The 15,040-nt window shown below is 39.3% G+C and overlaps 1 protein-coding gene across 1 annotated transcript in view; it reads right to left on the bottom strand.

Moving 5' to 3' along the window:
• The window catches only part of YTHDF1 (YTH N6-methyladenosine RNA binding protein F1), a 28,544-nt gene that overhangs the window by 12,080 nt on the left and 1,424 nt on the right, over positions 1-15,040 (bottom strand). The window contains exons 3-4 of the mRNA XM_075901062.2: positions 14,081-14,160; positions 2,369-3,895 (exon numbers count right to left, since the gene is read on the bottom strand). Of these exons, the coding sequence (XP_075757177.1) occupies positions 2,369-3,895; positions 14,081-14,160 (1,607 nt within the window). The remainder of the gene's footprint in view (positions 1-2,368; positions 3,896-14,080; positions 14,161-15,040) is intronic.

Here is a 15,040-nt window from a genome sequence, read left to right as displayed (position 1 = left end):
ATTATCGGTAAAAGAGGAGAAACACATTTGAATTGCAGATTTTAAAAAAGCCATCTTTATGCAATTATGATAATATAAATGTTAAACGATTTAACCATTAAACCAAATAAGATAAATAAAGGGATACAGCAGTCCGAAACCCCTCTACAGTTCAGTGTGACATACATGTATATATTTACTAACATAAAGCAAATCCTTAAGGCCATAACAGAAAATTACTTTACTTGGCAAAAAAAGATTCCTGTATATATTTGCTTTAAATTCTAATGAAAAAAAGTCTGTTGAAAACAGCGTTATCGACTATGTTAAATTTCAACAACAGCTGCTATTCAACAATAAAAAAATTGACTCTTCATTTACCTTAAAAGGAAAATCTTATAGCAAGCTACTGTACTGCCAAAATTTGTTTACACCTAGGTTAAAAATAGATTCATACCTCAGAATATAGTTTACATTGACTGCCACACGGTCTGAGTATTTTTTTCACTGTATCATCTGTCCTATTCCTCAGCCTGTTCCTATTGTTTATAAACAGTTCAATTTTGAAAGCTACTCAGATATATCAAAGACATGATACCTTCTGAAAATATAACCATCAATCTAATGTATTAGTAATTAAACTGAAACCCAACATTCCCTCAATATTAAGTGAAGCAGAAAATACGCACTAATTGTTGAGAATTTGATCCTGTTAGAAAGTAGTACTCTGGATAAGCACTTTTGGTTACATATTTAATTTAAAACAGAAGTAGAAAATGTAAATCCACACTAAAAGTAATGCCAAGGTGGGGACAGTCCAATAGTTCGGTGCCAGTATAGTGAGCTACTATAAAAGAGCTAAACTCACGTGCCATTATATGATCCCATTCATAAAGCTAGCATGGATCGATTGAGTTCAAGAGAAAATATTTAATCCTGAGAAGAGGGGCCTGAAACTACTTTGAGTGAGTGGTTGAAACAAAGACGCACTGCAGGATGATGGTGGTGATTTAAAAAAAAAAAAATCTTAGCATTATCCTGGTGGGCTAAGTGATTTGCCTTAGCCATCTCACCTGTGGTTAAGGAACACAATGCAAACCTCCTGACTCCCAGCCCTGTATTCTGTCCCACTGTTTCAAATTGCTTGCTCCTTTTCAAGGTTGTGGTTGGGGAAAAAGTGAGAAGAAACAATTTTCAGCAGGCAAATAGCTTGCTGGGATGTGGATAAAAAAAATCTGCTCTAAAAATCCCACAGAGGATATAAAAAGCAAAGTCAGAGAACTGAGGGTCTTCCCCATCAAGGCTAAGTACTACAGGCCTCAAATTTACATGTGCATATACTATAAAATGACTAGATTAAAAAAGTGGTGCTAAAAATCAAATGAAACCTTAAATCTGAATTTGCCTGAATTTGTAAGGGTAGGTTCTAACCAAACAGCTTTAAGCAATTTAAATGGTGATAAAGGAAAAGCCTCATATTAGTGCAATTTCCATTTTACTCAGGGCACTACATCTTGGCCTGTGCTTATTTTGAAGCGCATGTAAATGCACTAAGCTGAATTAGCTAACTTGCACAATTCCAAGGAGCTGTAGAGAGAACTATACACTGAATCACTAACATCAGTATCAAACCATTACATTCCAACACCTCCTACTTAGTCAACCCATAGTGTAAATACAAAGTCCTTTGATGTTACAGTTGAGTCCCATTCCTGGACCTGGTTGAACTACACTTGAGGCAAAGGTCAAGGAGATAACTAGTCTTTTCATAATCACACTTTCATATTTAAACAGGCTAGTTACCATGGAATTCTGTTTGGAGGTTTCCAACCTCCCAACACTTTACTGCTTCCTCACGCTATAATTTTCCTCAACTCTTGTTCTAGTCAATGGGATGAGAATAGTTCAGTGACTATTCAAACCTTAGCCTCCTAGCTGAAGATGCAACCAAAGGTGCCAGTTGTGATAATCTGACTAGAAACTGGACTGATACCTATTCATTCAAAAAAGCTGTAAGAGCTGTAAGGTGACAATCAACAATCTGGGCAAACTCTGAAAAAGTCATACCCTCTCTATACCCCTTAATTCCAAAATAAAATTTCCAACTCCAGTAGAAATGGATGCAACATACTTTACTTGTATATTTAATTTCTGTCTTAAAAATAAAATGTTACTTGAGACTATGAAAACTACAAACAGAACTGAAGCACAAGTTTTTGTTTTGGTATTAAACACACTTAAGAAAAACCATGTTTGGACATATTACAAATATTTTAGAATTCTTACTCAGAAATTCTCAGCTCCCTCCCCCCACCCGACACACACACATGGCAGCATTCACATTTTTCCATGCATGTCAATTTTTATTTTTCTAAAAAAGCAAATTTACCTTCCGCACCACCTCCTCCTCTTCTTGGCGCTTTTCATAATGGGAAAAGTCATCAAAGATGGAGGTTGTGTGCTTGTAAGTAGCAATAATTTTAAGCACTTGTTTTGCTTTTTCTAAGGGCACCTCCTGTGTGTCACGGGAGTTTGTAACTGGTTTGTTGTCATTGTTCTCCAGTCTGATGTGTCGGAGCTGGTTGTTGGGCACATCCTTCACAAAGATCCATTTGACATCAAATTTCCCCTTCCATTTGTCCTGAGACCAGACGCCAGCACTGGTGCCATAGTCCACAGGTGATTTCATTTCTGCTACTCCACAAAAATGTCCACTACCATTAACACTGAATAGTAAGTAGACTGGGCCTTTACTATTCATAGAACGGAAAGCACTGTCCAAGCGTTTGTTGCCATGTTCTGTGCTACACCAAATTGAATATTTAATGGAACGATGAATATCATCCTCAGAATAGCTCTTTATTATGAACACACGTCCATTTTTAAGGTTCCATTCAAAATCTTTCGGGTTATAGCTATGAGCAGCTTTCAGTTTTTCAAGAACGGGATGGGATTCACCACTTGGAACAGAGTTAGGCTGTGTACCACCAGTTGAGTTGCTATCATTACCAGTTCCTCCACTTTGGCCAAAAGCTGAATTTCTGTTGCGGGGAGCTACCCAGCGGTTTTGGGGTGGCTGCTGAGGGCTTTGATACTGTGGCTGGGTCAATGTAGGAGGTTGAGCTGGAATAGGTTGAACAATTTGTTGCTGTGGCTGTGGGACAGACTGAGGAGATGGGATTTGCTGAGGGGCAGGAACTTTTGCTACAGGACCTTTATTATCCCAAGTACCTATGTCCATATTATGTTTTATAGGAGGTGGAGGCAAAGCTCCTCCAATTATAGGCCCAGTTTTTGTTTTCATTTTAGGTTGCGGTTTTGCAGGCTTGCTGGCAATAGCAGCCCAGGAGGTTGGTTTAGATACTGGCAAGTTCACACTGGATCCACCATTACCAGAGAGAGCACCTGTCATTCCTGCACTGTTGACAACAGAACCTACTGTTTTCACAGCAGAAGTTGTTACATCTCCACCAATCTTAAGTCCAACCATTCCCTGTTCAATACTATTCATTCCAGGGGCTTTATTTAAAGTATCATTATGAAATCCTGTTTGTCCATCCACAATAGTACCACCCAGTGAGCTAGGTGGGTAGCTGTAACTGCTCCCATAAGCTGAACTTTGAGTCTGCTGTCCTTGGGACCCACTTGTTCCCCAAGCTGAGAAAGCAGGATTTTCAGGGAAAAAATTAAATCTGTGTTGGTAGATGTTATTCCCCAGACCCCCAGGCTGTCCAAAAACAGCATCATGCATAAAATGATGGTCTCCATTACTGAGCTGTCCATAGGTAGTAAGGTATGGGATAGGAGGATCTCCTCCAGTAGACCACGGTGCTTCACTGAGAGAATAGGGAAACCCAATAGAAGGTGGATAATAACTGGACAAATAGGGATCAGTCATTGATGGATAGCTATTACTCTGTTAAAGAAAAGAAAAATAATTTCAGATATATGCACTTTCATAAATAACTGAAACATCTGCATACTACTAAATAGAAAAATTATTAGTAACCTTTCTTTCAAACTCCAAGTTACACAACTCACTACTCCATGGACTTTAAGATACCTTTGCATCTTGTATGCTTCTCTTGTATAGGAATATTCTCTTTCTGCACTTGCCACAGAGTTTTAAACTAAGACTACCACTCTCAGATAAATAGTAGTTGACCCCATAACCTCAAACTCACTTTTACTACACTGCAGATCAACAGTATGCAATGATTATAGAAAAATTATGAAATGCAGCAAGACCAAGTCTCAAAAATTAATAGGATCTAGAAACCATGCAAGATTGAAGATTTGAATATGAAGAGTTACACAATAGTTTGTACAGGTTGAACCTCTCTAGTCCAACACCCTCAGGACCTGGCTGGTTCCAAACGAGAGAATTGTATGGGATCTCAACATTGTCTAGCAGCATTACCAACACTTCCACAGCTTACAGGGCTGAGAGAGGATATTTAGGGGGTAAATTAGGGCTAAATAACAGCACAGAACACTAAGAGCTAGGACTGGTGGCTACAAATAAACTTTATGGGATTGCAGGAAACTTGGCCACGCGCATGAAAAGTGGACATCCGATCCCAATCACAGATGCAGAATGTTAGACTTGCACTTAAGTGAACACTCAGTTTTTAGGTTCCACAGTCCTCTCAGTGGCCAAGTAGTTAATATGGAGTTTGTAGATTAAACAGGTAGAGAGACCATTAAGAGATGTTAGGAAACTGGTACAGCAGAACAGTGTTTCTCAACCAGTACTACGCATACCCTTAGGGCTACATGAGAGAAGTCTGGGGGGGGTACATCAACACAAGCGCAATTTGGAAAAAAATGTTTGGGATTTTGCCTAGCAAATGGGATCGGGGAAGGGCGCGGTGGAAGGGAGCTAAAAGGTGGTGAAGCAGCACAATAAGCTTTGCTCCAAAGGACCCCATCAATAGTGTAGCGAGGGGGGGGGGGGCAGTTGCCCCCAGGCACCACGCTAGGGGGAGACCAAGCTGGGGTGGGACAGCACAGCCCCAGGCAGTGATTCCGGCATTGGCAGGCCACTTGTTCCCTGCAGACAAGCTGCTGAGGCAGGGCCGGGTAGCGGGAGTGGGCACTTCAAAGGTAGGGTTACCATATGTCCAGTGCCTGGCTCTGGGAGAGGAGAGGGGAGAGGCATTCTGTTAGAGCATTGGGTTAGAGCAGGAGGGCTGGGGGTGCTTGGCTCTGGGGGAGGAGAAGGGCATTGGGTTACAGTGGGGAGGGGGGGAAAACGAGAGGTACTTTTATTTTATTTTTTAAAGGGGTACTTTACACAAAAAGGTTGAGAAACACTGCAGTAGAACAATACCTCCAATTTTTCAGAACCATCTTATTGACTCCTTTTCCTGATTGAGAAATATTATAAAAAGATCTTCTGGCAGAAGTCCATGCAGAAGAAATGTTAAGTACAGCGGTTTTAACTTGTTAAGGTGAAACAAATAATAAAAAGCTGGTTACAATCTTGACTATGGAGTTGTTACCATGGCTTCATAATTTCTAACAGACAAGAAATAAGGGAGATATTTTTTCTGTTTTTAACAAAAAGTAAAACATAAGTGAACTGCTGACAGATGCAATAACTAGTCCACTGGATTTCTCTTTCTGAAAACTTAGGTGGGAGACCAGATGGAGGACATAAGTAAAAATGAGTGGGATGAGATTGGAGGCTTGCTTAAATAACACTTTGTGTCAAGACATTTCAGTTTAGAGTGTATTGGTATGTCACAAACAAACATATCAAACAAATTCTGCATCTGACATAAGCACTCAGGTTTTGTCCAAGACAGCCCGATTAATCTTTCCCACAAAGGTCTCATTGCCCAACATAGAAGTCCAGTTACAGATGCTTGGATCACCTCCTACCAGCTTTTCCCTAATCTGCCTGACCATCTTTTAGAACCCTATAAAAAAATCAACTGTATTGTAGCAGCACAGATTTTTGCCTTAAAGCTGTTCCAGGGACCGACTCATCATGTGTCCCCTTTACCTCCTTGCCTGCTTTTTAGGATCTGGCATTCAAGGTTTTCCTTTCTATTCGCTTACCAAGTGTTCAAATGACTTGGTTCTTTTTACTCTCTTTACTCCTCATCACATAATAATTGAGAAGTACAAATAAAGATTAAAAATCTGTAGTAAATTTAAGACTAAGTCACTATTAACAATTACAGAGAAATGAGACTTAAAATAATAACAATATTCAACGTGATGCAAGTCTTTTCTTGGTTCTTGTTCACAAGTCATCTCTTGTGGACCTACCTCTCTTGCAAATAAGTCTAGGCATGGTAACAGGCTATAGCACGTCCTAGCCAAATGGGTTTGAAAGTCAGTGCTGGGGCTTCAACTGCAGCAAATTAAAAGTTAATAGGAAAAAATGTAGATGTAACACTTAAAAATAATGGACAGTGGAAGCCACCCATTTTACTTAATATGCCAAAGCAAAAAGCTGAGACCTGAGAAATGAAACAAGGCAGAAGGCGGCAAAATATTGGATAAACTGAAAGAGAAGAATATTCTCCCTCATTTCTCTCCCCACCCCGACAATGCATACAAAAAATTAAGTTCTTCGAAGAAGGGTATATTTTTTATGTACCTGATACTTTACATACTGAAGACAAGAGAAGCATTAGACTGCAAAACACTGCATTAGCATTTTGTGCCAAGGGGCTAAGCCAAGTTGTGCAGCAATTAGCATTCTGAGACAAACAGATCCTTAGTTTATGAAGGATAAGAAAATATTTTTTAAACTTGTTTTTGCTAAAAATTATTTTCTTTAACCTTTGACCCTTAAATTTGTTTGAGTCAAACATCTATTTTAAAAAAGGAAAGAACACCAAAACCAACTTCATTTCTGCAAACATACAAAAAATGTTAAGAAAATTATGTTTTAGGAATTTTACAACATGCATTTTTGGAAAAGAGGAGAAAAAGACGGGTATTAAAATGAGCTGAGACTGATTTCATAGAGAAGATTCCATAACTACAGAGCAAAGGGCATGATTGGTTATGGCTACACAGCAGGGTTATTTTGGAATAACTGACATTATTCCAAAGGAATATAACGCGCATCTACAGTACAAGCCTTTATTTCAAAATAATGTTGAGCTGGAGGACTTTACACTCCTACTCACGTTAACCCTCATTTCATGAGTAGTAAGGGAAGTCGAAGGAATACTGTTCTTCCTTTGACTTCCTGCTGTATAGACAGCGCCACAAGCCGAGTTAAGCTATTTTGACTTAAGCTATGCAACTGACATAGCTGAAGCTGCATAGCTCAATTCGACTTTAGCACTGCTGTATAGACATACCATACCCCTAGTACTGCTGTATAGACATACCATACCCCTAGTGTATTTGCTTCTGTTAATTCAAGATAGGTCTTGAAAAAACTATTTAGTGCCACAAAAGTAAGGACAAAAAAAAAATCATTGCTTTTCCCCAAAAGAATGAAGAGACTCTAAGGATAGTTAGTTCTATGGCTTCTCACATTCACTTGAAATTACCATGAAAACTATATTACATGAGAGTATATGGAAATAAAATAAATTACTACACAAGATCAAATATGAAAGGGTTTCTTCTGATTTGTCACTTCTATTCCGATAGTCAGATTTTGCAAATATGTGTATTTTACATTCACACTAAAATTTAAGGTTAACCTTCACATTGAAGATTTTTAAGTTCTACACCTGCCTCTGAGCTTCCCTGGTCAGTTGTTGCAGTTTTGCAATAAATTTTGCTTTTCTGGTTTTCTTTTCTTTTCCTAATTGCTTCAGTAACCAAATAGATGAAATTGAGTATATAATGGAAAGAATAATCTTTATACACAGTGATATTATATGCATAAAGCACAACTGGAAAAAGTTCTCTCCCCCCTCCGTGGTCTACTTCAGCTATAGCAAATATACATGTAAAAAAGAGTGGACAAATGTGAATAAGATAACATGACTCCTTTGAAATTTCTCTCTGTCATTAAAACAGAGAGAAAGAAGAAAAGGCGGTATTTTTAGGTAGACAAGTGTTCATCTTAATGGCAGATGCTTCTATGCATTCAGTTTAAGTCTGACAGCTTTAGTTACTACTAAGAATGTTTCAATGAAAGAAATATAATGGTTAACATTTTTCCTAATTTATTCAAAGGAAAACTCAAAAGCATTAAAGAGTGATACATACAACTTATTGTCACAAATAAGCAAGAATCAAAGAGCCTTAGTCCTGACTCCTTCCTTAGTCTTATGAGTATTTTAAGATTCATGAAAAGAAACTGAAAGACTACAAGTTTAGAATCCTAACTATAGCTTGACAGAAAAACAGTTGTCTTTACTAAGTTTCCAGTGGAAGCTTATTTTCTAGTTCTTCACCATAACATCATTCTTTCTAAATAACCGTTACACTTTACTTTCAGCAGGAGACAAGGAGTCACCCCCCACAGTGGAGGAGACCAGGCCTTGCACCACCAAGGTTGAGCAGTCTCCTGCCACCACTGCGAGGAGGAAACGTAGAGTAGTGGTGGTTGGAGACTCTCTTCTGAGGGGAACGGAGGCACCCATCTGTCGCCCTGACAGCTCATCTCGAGAGGTTTGCTGTCTGCCAGGGGCCCGTATCCGAGATGTTACGGAGGCATTGTCGAGGATTATCCGGCCCTCTGACTACTACCCCATGCTACTCATCCACGTGGGCACAAATGATACTGCCAGGTGTGACACTGAGCGGATCAAGTGTGACTACAGGGCTTTGGGAGTACGGGTGAAGGAGTTTGGAGCGCATGTGGTATTCTCTTCTATCCTTCCTGTCAAAGGTAGGGGCCCGGGCAGAGAGAGGTGCATCCTGGAGGTGAATGCCTGGCTGCGACGATGGTGTCGCCAGGAGGGATTCGGCTTCCTTGATCACGGGGTGCTCTTCCAGGAAGGACTGGTTGGCGGAGATGGAGTTCACCTTTCCAGGAGCGGGAAGGCCTTGTTTGGACACAGACTGGCTAACCTTGTGAGGAGGGCTTTAAACTAGGTTTGTCGGGGGCAGGTGAGCAAAGCCCACAGGTAAGTGCTGAATGTGCGGGACTGGGAGATGGGTTGGAAATGGGGGGGACTACGGCCTATAATGGCAAGGAGAAAGGAGGGTCAGGGCACAACAGGGAGGCAAGATCAAATCAGTATCTTAGATGCCTATATACAAATGCGAGAAGTATGGGTAATAAGCAGGAAGAACTGGAATTGCTAACCAATAAATACAACTATGATATCATTGGTATTACAGAAACCTGGTGGGATGGGACGCATGATTGGAATATTGGTATGGAAGGGTACGGCTTGCTCAGGAAGGACAGACAGGGAAAAAAGGGAGGAGGGGTTGCCTTGTATATTAAAAATGTACACACTTGGACTGAAGTGGAGATGAACGTAGGAGATAGCTGTGTAGAGAATCTCTGGGTTAAGCTAAAAGGGGTAAAAAACGAGGGTGATGTCATGCTAGGAGTCTACTACAGGCCACCTAGCCAGGTGGAAGAGGTGGATGAGGCCTTTTTTAAACAATTAACAAAACTATCCAAAGCCCAAGATTTGGTGGTGATGGGGGACTTCAACTATCCAGACATATGTTGGGAAACTAACACAGCAAGGTACAGGCTATCCAATAAGTTTCTGGACTGCATTGGAGACAACTTTCTGTTTCAGAAGGTTGAAAAAGCTACCAGAGGAGAAGCTGTTCTGGATTTGGTTTTAACAAATAGGGAGGAACTAGTTGAGAACTTGAAAGTGGAAGACAGTATAGGGGACAGTGATCACGAAATAATAGAGTTCATGATCTTAAGGAAAGGTAGAAGGGAGACCAGCACAATTGAGGTTATGGATTTCAGGAAGGCAGATTTTGATAAGCTCAGAGAACTTGTAGGTAAGGTCCCATGGGAAGCAAGACTGAAGGGAAAAACAACTGAGGAGAGTTGGAAGTATTTCAAAGGGACGTTGTTAAGGGCCCAAAAGCAAACAATTCCGCTGTGTAGGAAAGATAGAAAATATGGCAAAAGACCAGCGTGGCTTAACAAGGAGATCTTGCATGATCTCAAAATTAAAAAGGAGTCATATAAAAAATGGAAACTAGGACAACTAACAAAGGATGAATATAGGCAAGCAACACGGGAATGCAGGGGCAAGATTAGAAAGGCAAAGGCACAAAATGAGATCAAACTAGCTACAGGCATAAAGGGAAACAAGAAGACCTTTTATAAATACATTAAAAGCAAGAGGAAGACCAAGGACAGGGTAGGCCCACTGCTTAGCGAGGAGGGAGAAGCAGTAACAGGGAACTTGGAAATGGCGGAGATGCTCAATGACTTCTTTGTTTCGGTCTTCACCGAGAAGTCTGGAGGTGTGCCTAACGTAGTGAATACAAGCAGAGAGAGGGTAAGTTTAGAAGATAGGATACACAAAGAACAAGTTAAAAATCACTTAGGAAAGTTAGATGTCAGCAAGTCACCAGGTCCTGATGAAATGCATCCCAGGATACTCAAGGAGCTGATAGAGGAGGTATCTGAGCCTTTAGCTATGATCTTTGAAAAATCATGGCAGACGGGAGATTCCAGAAGACTGGAAAAGGGCAAATATTGTGCCCATCTATAAAAAGGGGAATAAGAACAACCCAGGAAATTATAGACCGGTCAGTTTAACGTCTGTCCCAGGGAAGATAATGGAGCAGGTAATTAAGGAAATCGTATGCAAACACTTGGAAAGTAATAAAGTGATAGGGAATAGCCAGCATGGGTTTGTGAAGAACAAGTCATGTCAAACTAATCTGATAGCTTTCTTTGATAAGATAACGAGCCTTGTGGATAAGGGAGAAGCGGTGGATGTCATATACCTAGACTTTAGTAAGGCATTTGATACGGTCTCGCATGATATTCTTATTGATAAACTAGGCAAATATAACTTAGATAGGGCCACGATAAGGTGGGTGCATAATTGGCTGGATAACCGTAGTCAGAGAGTTGTTGTTAACGGTTCTAAATCCTGCTGGAAAGGGATAACAAGTGGAGTTCCTCAAGGGTCTGTTTTGGGACCCGTACTGTTCAATATCTTCATCAATGATGTAGATATTGGGATAGAGAGTACTCTTATTAAGTTTGCAGATGATACCAAACTGGGTGGGGTTGCAACTTCTTTGGAGGATAGGGACATAATTCAAAATGACCTTAGCAAGTTAGAGAAATGGTCAGAGGTAAACAGGATGAGGTTTAATAAAGAGAAATGCAAAGTGCTCCACTTAGGAAGGAACAATCAGTTCCATACATACAAGATGGGAAGCGACTGTCTAGGAAGGAGCATGGCGGAAAGGGATCTAGGGGTCATAGTGGACCACAAGTTGAATATGAGTCAACAGTGTGATGCTGTTGCAAAAAAAGCAAATATGATTCTAGGTTGTATCAACAGGTGTGTTGTAAGCAAAACTCGTGAAGTCATTCTGCCGCTCTACTCTGCACTAGTTAGGCCTCAGCTGGAGTACTGTGTCCAGTTCTGGGCGCCACATTTCAAGAAAGATGTGGAGAAATTGGAAAGGGTACAGAGAAGAGCGACAAGAATGATTAAAGGTCTAGAGAACATGACCTATGAAGCCAGGCTTCATGAACTGGGCTTGTTTAGTTTGGAAAAAAGAAGATTAAGGGGGGACATGATAGCAGTTTTCAAATATCTAAAAGGGTGTCACAAGGAGGAAGGCGAAAATTTGTTCCTCTTGGTTTCTGAGGACAGGACAAGGAGTAATGGGCTTAAAGTGCAGCAGGGGAGGTTTAGATTGGACATTAGGAAAAAATTCCTAACTGTCAGGGTGGTCAAATATTGGAATAAATTGCCAAGGGAGGTGGTGGAATCTCCCTCTCTGGAGATATTTAAGAACAGGTTAGATAGACATCTGTCAGGGATGGTGTAGACGGAGCTTGATCCTGCCTTGAGGGCGGGGGGCTGGACTCGATGACCTCTCGAGGTCCCTTCCAGTCCTATTATTCTATGATTCTATAAACTCATTCTGAAACCTACACAGAAATTTCTTGCTAAAAAGACTAGTGCTGAATACCAAATCTGATTCAGTGAACAGAGTGAGCATCCTTCAAGTTGTCCTCCTAATGACTCCTACAGCATCCCAAATCATGGGGAAATCACCATGTAAAGAATTAATCCACAGAGCTCTTATGTTAAGAGGTATACACTAAGCCTTTTAACAATTGAGAAAATTCACTAAAAGACAAAAACACACTCAATTCTGGTTTTGTATTTTCTGCAGTAGTGTTTCCTGTGCCTGGATTTTCAAAACCTCCTGGAGTCAACTAAAGGAATAAATACTCAGCACATGAAGACATTTTCTGAGACCCATTAATTTCTCTGACACTAACATCAATGTCTTATTTTACACCACAGTATTATTGCTGTCTTCAAAAATGTAAGCACCAATAATGCAAAAATGGAAGTGGGTTTTTTTTTTGTTTTTTTTAAACCACCAACACTTCAGACTCTCATTCTTAGCTGATCTGTATCATCCCCATACACTGTGACAGTTCAGATCTTTTATAGCTCTAGTTAGAAGGGCCCTTGACTATAACTGATTGAAATCAACAGGTGTTTTGTTCCAGAAATATGTATGTTCTCTGAGCCATCCTAACCAAATTCCTTGGACTCTCACCATCTACGCATTAAGTGTGGAAAGTTTCCACATGAATCTTAGCAGAATAATTTCACCAGACATCTCAACAAAGCTTTCAGTCTATTTTGTTTGGCTTTATGCCAGAGGGTGTAAGAGAAATCATGAAGGAAGTCTTTTAGTTCAGTATATTTCAACAGCTTTATCCTTGACCTTTTTAGAGTCCCTCCTCTAGTTTTCTTTGCTAACCCTTTGTGTTAACTGGGAACAGATTATGTACCTTCAGATATTTTCCTTGGTCTACCATTTATGACTGATCTTCTGGTTCTATCTGGCTGTATGCTTGGACTAGTGTCTTCATTTTTGTATTGGAATGCTGCACAACTGCAATGCCCACCAATAAAGGCCTGATATTAGTATCAAGAACTACAATTAATATTGTAGCTCAGTTTTCACATTGAAGAATCACTACTATTCCAAACAGGAAACCCACATTTTTTTGGTAAAAAAGTGTGCACAATTGTGTGGAGTTCTTACACAGAGAAGGAAAGATAGAAGAAAGCTATTTTCCTACATTTGTGGGCATTTAAACCTTTAAGCATTATTTTTAAAGCTCAATGTACATTTCTTAAAATCAGCTTCTACATTTTTATTCACATTTAATCTTTCATTATATTGTTTTAAAAATTTCCACGTGTCATAGGATTCATAACAAAAATTTAATTTATACTTTTGGTTTGGGTTACATACTAATGTATAATCTACATTAATTTTACAACGCCCTCAAGCAGTTCAGCTGTCATTAATCATCTCTAGATAATGCCTCTGCAAAGAGGTAAGATTTGAGAAATTGAGTAACTCCACTAGAGATTAGTAACTCCACTACTACAACAATGGGTGGGAGAGGATCTGTGGCCTGTGATGTGAAGGAAGTCAGATTAGATTATCACAATGGTCCCTTCTGGCCTTAAAGTTTGAGTCCTTGTCATAGCATCTCTAAGAGCTTCAAATAAATGCTGGTGGTCACTTACCATTATTTCCACCAGTCCTACAGAAACAGAACTCCAATGACTGCAACAATGAGTAAGCTGTCTATTAAAGAACTGACAGTGCAGGGCCCTTGGCAGGTTACCAGCTATGTCAGATTTTGCAGGAATTGTATCACTTTATAAGTGCCCAGCAAAAACTGAGATGGGAGCACTAACTTGCTTTCCACATGTGAGCAAATCAGATTATTATTAATGTATATATTATTAATTTATATGTATACCAGTATTCTTAACTAAAACAGTAGTGCCATTACTCAGTAACACTTCATGCACTATAGCTTCTACTTCCTTTTAAAACCATGATCCATCTGGGCATAAGCAAGGCATATTTGTGTTTGTTTTACAACACTACCCGCCACCCCTTTATAAAAAAATAAAAAAAGAGTCATCAAAATTAACAGAGATGCACTAACCTGATTTGACTGTCCAGAAAGGTAAGGTTCAAAATCGTTGTCATGAACTGCGTCCTTCTGGTGCAATGAACCATTCTGAACTACAACAAAAAGTTGCAACACATTATAATATTGCCTGACAACGTTTCAATAAAGAAAATCACCCTAGAGTAACTTGACAAAAATAAGTTCTCTCTCTTCCTTCTTGTGGCATTGTTAATAATCCCTGGAGGCAAAGAGGTCAGATTTCACCAGAATGAAAACTCCCACATGCACTCTAAATGTCACTATTGCTTACAAAACAGATCTGAATGACAGTCAGAGGATCTCGCAATTTTAGTAAACATTATTTATACTTTCCCCATAAAATATTTTAAAACCAAACAGACAATGCTTGACAAGAGCTCATGAGAAGAAATGGAGGACATAGCAAGATCTTCTGTAAAAGCTAAGCAGCCTCTTTAAAAAGTAAAGATAAATCATATCAGAGGTAGAACAGTAAAATGGTGGCTGTTAAGTGTTTAATATCCAAATAGTATTTACAAATTTTAAATTCAAGCCTTGGTTTTCCTGTTCAAAAAAGGGGGGTGAAATTTCACTAAATCAGAGTTATTTGAGACTCAGTTATTAATAATATTTGTAAATCATCCTGACTTCCACAGCCGAAAGGTGTTATATAAATAAATTATTACACTTTACTCTTAATTTCCATCATTTGTTTTGAAGCATAAGTCACATTGTATTCATTAAGTCTTTGGATAGTAGCTCAAGACTTTTACAGGAGGGCTAAACTAAAAATATTGCTACAGGAAAAAGAAATATTATACTAAAACTAAAAGTTAAGATTTCAAAGAAGTCTGTAAGAGAAAAATAATGTTAAGAAGATTCTGCCAGGAAAATGCATGCATAATATGAAGCCTGTATTTATAAAATGGGAAAAATAAGAGCTCACTGGGACTATAGTTGTTTGAAACACACTGA

Source organism: Pelodiscus sinensis, chromosome 17, assembly GCF_052426305.1.
Source record: "Pelodiscus sinensis isolate ZL-2025 chromosome 17, ASM5242630v1, whole genome shotgun sequence".
NCBI classification, from domain to species: domain Eukaryota; kingdom Metazoa; phylum Chordata; order Testudines; family Trionychidae; genus Pelodiscus; species Pelodiscus sinensis.
Note: the sequence above shows the minus strand (reverse complement) of the source record. Positions and strands in the feature narration are given on the sequence as shown.